The 7,094-nt window shown below is 69.5% G+C and overlaps 1 protein-coding gene across 1 annotated transcript in view; it reads right to left on the reverse strand.

Annotated features, from left to right (window-relative positions):
• Positions 1-2,623: 2,623 nt before the first annotated feature.
• Positions 2,624-7,094, reverse strand: part of MECP2 (methyl-CpG binding protein 2) — a 6,554-nt gene continuing 2,083 nt past the window's right edge. The window contains exons 2-3 of the mRNA XM_083852753.1: positions 3,962-4,332; positions 2,624-3,841 (exon numbers count right to left, since the gene is read on the reverse strand). Of these exons, the coding sequence (XP_083708879.1) occupies positions 2,752-3,841; positions 3,962-4,059 (1,188 nt within the window). The 5' untranslated portion in view covers positions 4,060-4,332 and the 3' untranslated portion in view covers positions 2,624-2,751. The remainder of the gene's footprint in view (positions 3,842-3,961; positions 4,333-7,094) is intronic.

The following is a 7,094-nucleotide window of genomic DNA, read 5'->3' on the forward strand; positions in this document are numbered from 1 at the left end:
AAGGACGGGCGCAGGCGGGGGTTACACAGGTTTATAGCTGACTGCGGCACAGACACGGGGACGCCTGCGGCGGGGGGTGCACAATAAATAGGCCCCGGCGCCCCCCCCCGCGCCCCCCCCCGCGCCCCCCCCCACCCCCCCCGCGCGGGCTCCGGGTTTTTCGGTTTTTATTCTGTTTTTTTTTTTTTTTTTTGCTCTTTTCTCGTGGTTTTTGTTTGTTTTTTTTAGCAAAAAGGGGCCGGGCGGGGCCCCCCCTTATTGCCATGAGGAGCGGGGGGGGGGTCCCGGTGCGGGGGGGGGTCTCAGGGAATATTTTGGGGGGGGGGGGCCAAGCGCTAACAGTCCCGTGCGGGAAGACAGGGACGGGGGGGGCCCCGCGGGGCGGCGTGGAAGAACGGCGCGGGGGGGCCCCCCCATGGATCCCCCCCCCAATGGATTCCCCCCCCCCAGGGGACCCCCCCCCAACACCCCCGGGACCGGTAAAGTGCAGGACGGAGCCCCCCCACCCCACCCCCCCGCCCGGGGTCTGGGGGGAAATCGCGCGATTTTGGGGGTCTGGGGGGAGGAGCCCCCCTCCCCCGGGGGCCGCCGTCACTTCCTATTGGACGGACACCGGATCCCCCCCAGCTCACAGTCGCTCCTGATTGGCTCTGATGGTTCCCCCCCCGCCGAGACCCACACTCTCTCCTGATTGGCTCCATGGTAGATCCCGCCCCAAGCCAAGGTCACTCCCAATTGGCTCTGCCCTGTGTCCCTTCCCAGCCCAGAACCACGCCTGATTGGCTCCACACTAGATCCTTCCCCAACCCAGCGCCACTCCTGATTGGCTCTGCGCTCGATCCCGCCCCCAACCCGGCCTGGCTCCTGATTGGCACCAGGCCTACCCAGAATGACTCCTGATTGGCTGAAGACTGGATCCTGCCCCAGCCCGGCCTGGCTCCTGATTGGCCCAGCCCTTCCCAGAACGCCCCCTGATTGGCTGAAGACCGGATCCCGCCCCCGCCCGGCCCGACTCCCCACTGGATGGAAACCGGATCCGCCCCTCCAATCCAACGTCACTCCCGATTGGATCCTGGCCGGATCCCATCTCGACCCAGAGTCGCTGCTGGCCGGGTGGAGGCCGGATCCCCCCCAGCTCGCTCCTGATTGGCCGAGGACTTGGTCCCGCCGCGAATCGGTGGCCCAGGATTGGCCTGGCAGCCACCTCGCCCCGCCCAGCGCCGCTCCTGATTGGCCCGGCACTGGATCCCAGCTCGCCCGGACGCTGCTCCCCATTGGCTCCTGCCCCTGCAGCATGCCGCTCCTGATTGGCCGAACACTGGATCCCAGCTCAAGGGGAACCCGTTCCTGATTGGCTCAACGCTGGCTCCCAACCCAACCGGAGGTCGTTCCCGATTGGCTTGAGTCTCGATCCTGCCCCGCCCCCTGCCCCCTTCTGATTGGCTCGAGCCCAGATCCCACATCCCCGCAGCTCACTCCTGATTGGCTCGAGACCAGATCCTGCACCGCTGCAGCTCGCTCCTGATTGGCTCGAGACCAGCTCCTGCCCCCGCTCCTGATTGGCTGACCACTGGACCCCACCTCAACAGGAACCCGCTCCCCATTGGCTGACCACCGGCCCCCGCCCCTACAGGAACTCGCTCCCGATTGGCTCGCGAGCGGATCCCACTCCGCCATCGCTCCCCATTGGCCGGAGCCCCCTTCCTGCCCCGCCCAGCCGCCGCCTCCGCCCCCATTGGCCAAACGCCAGCCCCGCCCCGCTCCCATCCTCCCTCCCCATTGGCCGGCGACCGGATCCCGCCCCAGCGGCGCCCCCTCCCATTGGCCGGCGGCCGGATCCCCCCGGCCCCGGTAGTGCAAAAGTCCCCGGGGGCACGCGAGCGGCGCCAAGGGGGAGGGGGGGGGCGGTGCCCCCAGGACCCCCCCTCCCGGAGGCCAAAGTGCAAAATTTGGGGGGGGGGGCTCCCTGTAAAGGGGGGGGGGGGCTCCGTGCCCCTCGCTGTGCTTTTCGCTCGTAAAAACGGGGCCGGGGGGGGACGGCGGTGACGGCACGGGGGGGGCGACGACGATATGGGGCGGCGACGACGATATGGGGGGGCGACGACGATACGGGGTGGGGGGGAACACGATATGGGGGTAACGACGACACGGGGGGGGCGACAATGACGATACGGGGGGGGACGATGACGATATGGGGGGGACGATGACAACGGGGGGGCAATGACGGTATGGGGGGGTACGACGGCGATACGGGGGAGCTGATGACGATAGGGGGGGGTTGATGACGTAATGGGGGGCTGATGACAATATGGGGGGGCTGATGACGTAATCGGGGGGGTCGATGACAAAATGGGGGAATTTTTGGGGCGGGGGGGCGGCGGCGGGCGAGGGGGGGGCGTGCGTGGGGCTGCCTGCGTGGTGCACGGGGGGGGGTGGGGGGTCTGTCCGCGGGTCTGTCTGTGTGTCGGGGGGGGGGCAATAAACGGGGAGGGGGGGTTTTGGGGGTGAGGGGGGGTCCCGGGGGGGGGGGCTCACAGTCAGCTGACGCGCTCGGGCACAGGCGTCCTGGTGTCGACCGCCTCGTCGCGGGGGGGGGGCCGGGGCACGGCCGCGCTGGGGGGGGGCGCCGCCGCCGAGGAAGAGGAGGAGGAAGAAGAAGAGGAAGAAGAGGAGGCCGGGGGGGGGGCAGTGTCTTTGTGCTCGGCCTCCCCCCGCGGTTTGTGGGGGGGGGGCGGCGGGGGGGGGTGAGTCTTAGCCGGCTCCTTGGCGCAGCCGTCGGGGGGCCCCCCCCGCTCCTCCGCGCGCCCCCCCCTGAGGTCCTGAGCCGGCCGCGGCGGGGGGGGGGCGGCGCTGGCGCTGTCCTGGGGCTCGGGGGGGGGGGGCGGCGGCGGCGGCAGCAGCGGCGGCAGCGGGGGGGGGGGGCGGCGGCGGGGGGGGCGGGGGGGGCGGCGGCGGCGGCGGGGGGGGGGTTCCCCGCTTGCCCCCCCGCCCTTTGGGGCTCCCCTCTTTGCTGCGCCGCCCGGGGCTGCGGGCGCTCCTGGGTCCCTTGGGGGTCCCCCCGCCGGGGGGGGGGGCGCCGCCTCCTCCGCCGCCGCCCCCCCCGGTGCCGCCGCGCTCGGGGGGGGCCGGGGGGGTCTCGGGGGGGGGGGGCGCCGCCGCCGCCTCGCGGGTTTTGCGCTTCTTGATGGGCAGCACCGTCTCCTGCACCGCCGGGGGGGCGGCCGCCGTCTTCTTCTTGGCTTCGGGGGGGGGCGAGCCGGCCGGGCCCCCCCCGCCGCTGCTTCCTCCTCCTCCGCCGCCGCCTCCTCCTCCTCCTCCTCCTCCTCCCGCGCCGCCGCCGCCGCCCCCCCCAGCGGCCCCCCCGGGCTTTCGGCCTCGCTTTTTGGGCACGGCGTGGCTGTCGGCGTCCGCCTTCCTCTTCCTCCCGGGGCGCTTGGCCGCCAGCACCGGGCCGGATTGGGGGGGGGGGGCGGTCACCGGTGCCCCCCCCGCCGCCGCCGTCGTCGTCGTCGTCGTCCCCCCCCCGGCGAAGGGCATCTTGACCAGCAGCTTGCCGGCGCTCTTCTCCATCGCCCGCTTCAGCGGCGTGCCCCCCCCGGCCTCCGCCGCCGCCGCCGTTTTGGGGCGCGCCGCCCCGCTGCCCTTGGGGCGCCCGCGTCCCCGTCCCGTGCCGGGGCTTTTGGGGGCTTTGGGTTTTTTGGGGGGCCGCTGCTCGCGCCGGGAGGGGCTCCCGCGCCCGGTGACGGTGAAGTCGAAGTCGTTGGGGTCCAGCGAGGTGTCGCCCACCTTCTCGAAGTAGGCGATCAGCTCCACCTTGGAGCGGAAGGCTTTCCCCTGCGGGCTGCCGCCACGAGGTTGGGGGGGGGGGGGGAGAGAAAAGAGAGCAAAAGGAGGGCGGTGATGGGGCGGGGGGGGCTCCGAGCACCCCCCCAGGACCCCCCCCCCCCAGCCCCGCACTCACTTGATCAGGTAGACGTCGTACTTGCCGGCCGAGCGCCCGGACTTGCGCTGCTTCAGCTTGCGGGTCCAGCCCTCGGGCAGCGTGGGGTCGTCGTACATGGGGCCGCGGTCGCGGATGATGGAGCGGCGCTGCTTGGGGGAGGCCGAAGGCTCCGGGGCGGCCGGCGCCGCCGCCCCCCCGCCCCCCCCGGGACCCTCCGAGCTCTCGGCTTTGCCCGCTTCCGCCGGTTCGGCCCCCGAGGGCTCGGGGGGTCGGGGGGGTCGCTGCCGTCGTCGTCGTCGTCGCGGCGCTGCTGCTCCTTGCGGGATTTCTTGGCCTTGGGGGGACGCTCCGGGAGGGCCGGCAGGGGCTCCTCCTCCGCCTGCTCTTCCCTGGGGGGACAGAGGAGGGGGGTTAGGGGGGGCGGGGGAACGAACCGGGGGGGGTCTGAGCCGGAACGGGAGAGTTCGGACCCAAAACGGGCGTGTTGGGACCCAAAACGGGAGCCTTCGGACCCGAAACGGGCGGCTTCTGCCCTGAAACAGGGGCCTTCTGCCCCAAAACAGGCATGTTCTAACCCAAAATAGGAGCCTTCGGACCCAAAACAGGTGGCTTCTGCCCCAAAAAAGGCACGTTCTAACCCAAAACGGGAGCGTTCGGACCTGAAACAGGCGGCTTTTGCCCTGACACGGGAGCCTTCGGACACAAAATGGGAGCATTCGGACTCAAAACGGGAGCCTTCAGACCCGAAACAGGCAGCTTCTGCCCTGAAACGGGGGCCTTCTGCCCCAAAACAGGCATGTTCTAACCCAAAATGGGAGCCTTCGGACCCAAAACAGGTGGCTTCTGCCCCAAAAAAGGCACGTTCTAACCCAAAAAGGGAGCGTTCGGACCTGAAACAGGCGGCTTTTGCCCTGAAACGGGAGCATTCGGACTCAAAACAGGAGCCTTCGGACCCGAAACAGGCGGCTTCTGACCCGAAACGGGAGCCTTCTGCCCCAAAACAGGCACATTCTAACCCAAAACGGGAGCCTTCGGACCCGAAACAGGCGGCTTTTGCCCTGAAACGGGCGCCTTCTGACCCGAAACGGGCACGTTTGGACCCCAAACCACCACCTTCTGCCCCAAAATAGGCACCTTTCACCCCCGAAGACGCACGTTTTGCCCCGGAACAGACGCTTTCTGCCCCAAAACCAGTTCCTTTTGACCTGAAACGGGCGCCTTCTGCCCCGAAACAAGTGCGCTTTAACTCCAAACCGGCGCCTTCCGCCCCAAAACGGGCACATTTTATCCAAAACAGGCACGTTTTGCCCCAAAACGGACCCTTTCTGCCCCAAAACAAGTGTGTTTTGACCCGAAACGGGCACCTTCTGCCCCAAAACTGCAGCATTTTGACCCAAAACAGGCGCCTCCCGCCCCAAACAGGTGCGTTTTGCCTCCAAGCAGGTGCACGTTAACTCGAAAGGACGCCTCCTGCCCCAAAACAGGCGGATTTTACCCCAAAATGGGCGCCTTCTGCCCCGAAACTGGCGTGTTTTGACCCGAAACGGACGCCTCTTGCCCCAAAACAAGCAGATTTTGCCCCGAAACAGGCCCTTTCTGCTCCGAAACACGTGCGTTTTCCCCAAAACAGGCGTGTTCTGCCCCAAAACAAGAGCCTTCGCACAGACCACACGCCTCCTGCCCCAAAACTCACGTCTTTTGCACCAAAATAAACACCTTCTGCCCCAGAACAGGCGCCTTTCACCCCAAAACGAGCCGCTTCTCCCGGAACACGCGTCTTTCGTCCCAAAACGAGCACCTTTCGCCCCAAAACCGGCGCCTTCTGCCTCGAAACGGACGTCTTTCAACGGACGCAGACTCCTTTTACCCCGAAACAGGCGTCTTTCGCCCCAAAAAAGGCACCTTTTGCCCCCAAACAGGCACGTTTCACCCCCAAACGGCTGCGTTTCGCCCCAAAACGGGCGCTTTTCACCCCCAAACGGGTGCATTTTGTCCCAAAAGGGGCGCTTTTCACCCCAAAATGGGCACTTTTCGCCCCCAAACGGGCGCGTTTTGCCCCCAAATGGGCACTTTTCACCCCCAAACGGGCGTGTTTTGCCCCAAAACGGGCGCTTTTCACCCCAAAATGGGCACTTTTCGCCCCCAAACGGGTGCGTTTTGCCCCCAAACGGGCGCGTTTTGCCCCAAAATGGGCGCTTATCGCCCCCAAATGGCGCGTTTTGCCCCAAGACGGGCGCTTTTCGCCCCAAAATGGGCACTTTTCGCCCCAAAACGGGCGCGTTTTGCCCCAAAACCCAGCCGCGGGACGAGCAGTGCGTTAACGCGCGTGGCTTATCGGGGGCGGAGGCCGGCGGCCTCCAGCAAAATTTGAGGACGCGGCCGGGAGCGGGCGGCCGCGCGGACACGGGACGGAGGCCGGAGGCCGCGTCTCCGGGGGGGCTCCGCGGAGGCCGGCGCCGGCTTTGCCCCGCGGACGCGAGGCCGAGCGGGAGGAGGCCGGCGGCACGGGGAGGCCGGCGGCACGACGACGACGCCAGCAGCGCAGGGAGGCCGGCAGGAGGAGGCTGGCGGCGTGCGGACGCGAGGAGGAGGAGGCCGGGGCCAAGAGGAGGCCGGCGGCGTGGGGACGGCAGCACGAGGAGGCCGGCGGCGCGGGGACGCGAGGAGGCGGAGGCCGGCGGCGTGGGGAGGCCGGCAGGAGGCTGGTCGTGTGGGGAGGCCAGCGGCACGGGGAGGCCGGCGGGAGGAGGTCAGCAGCACGGGGAGGCCGGCACGAGGACGCGAGCAGGCGGAGGCCGGCGACACGAGGAGGCCGGCGGCGCGGGGAGGCCGGCACGCGGAGGCCGGCGTCGCGGGGACGCGAGCAGGCGGAGGCCGGCGACACGAGGAGGCCGGCGGCGCAGGGAGGCCATCGGGAGGAGGCCGTCGGCAGGCGGAGGCCGGCACCGGGCCGGTGGAGGCCGCGGGTCCGGGCGCCGCGGGCGACGAGCTCGGCGCGGCCTCGGCCTCGCGACGGCAGCGGGGCGACGAGAGCGCGGCCGCCGCGGGATTTGGGGCGAAAAGGCGGGGTTTTGGGGCAAAAAGACAGGGTGCCGGGGCACGGGGTGCGGCCGGGGCCGTCGGCGCGAGGCCAGGGAGGCGGGAGGAGGAT

Source organism: Anser anser (genome assembly GCF_964211835.1).
Source record: "Anser anser genome assembly, contig: HAP1_SCAFFOLD_410, whole genome shotgun sequence".
NCBI lineage: Eukaryota > Metazoa > Chordata > Aves > Anseriformes > Anatidae > Anser > Anser anser.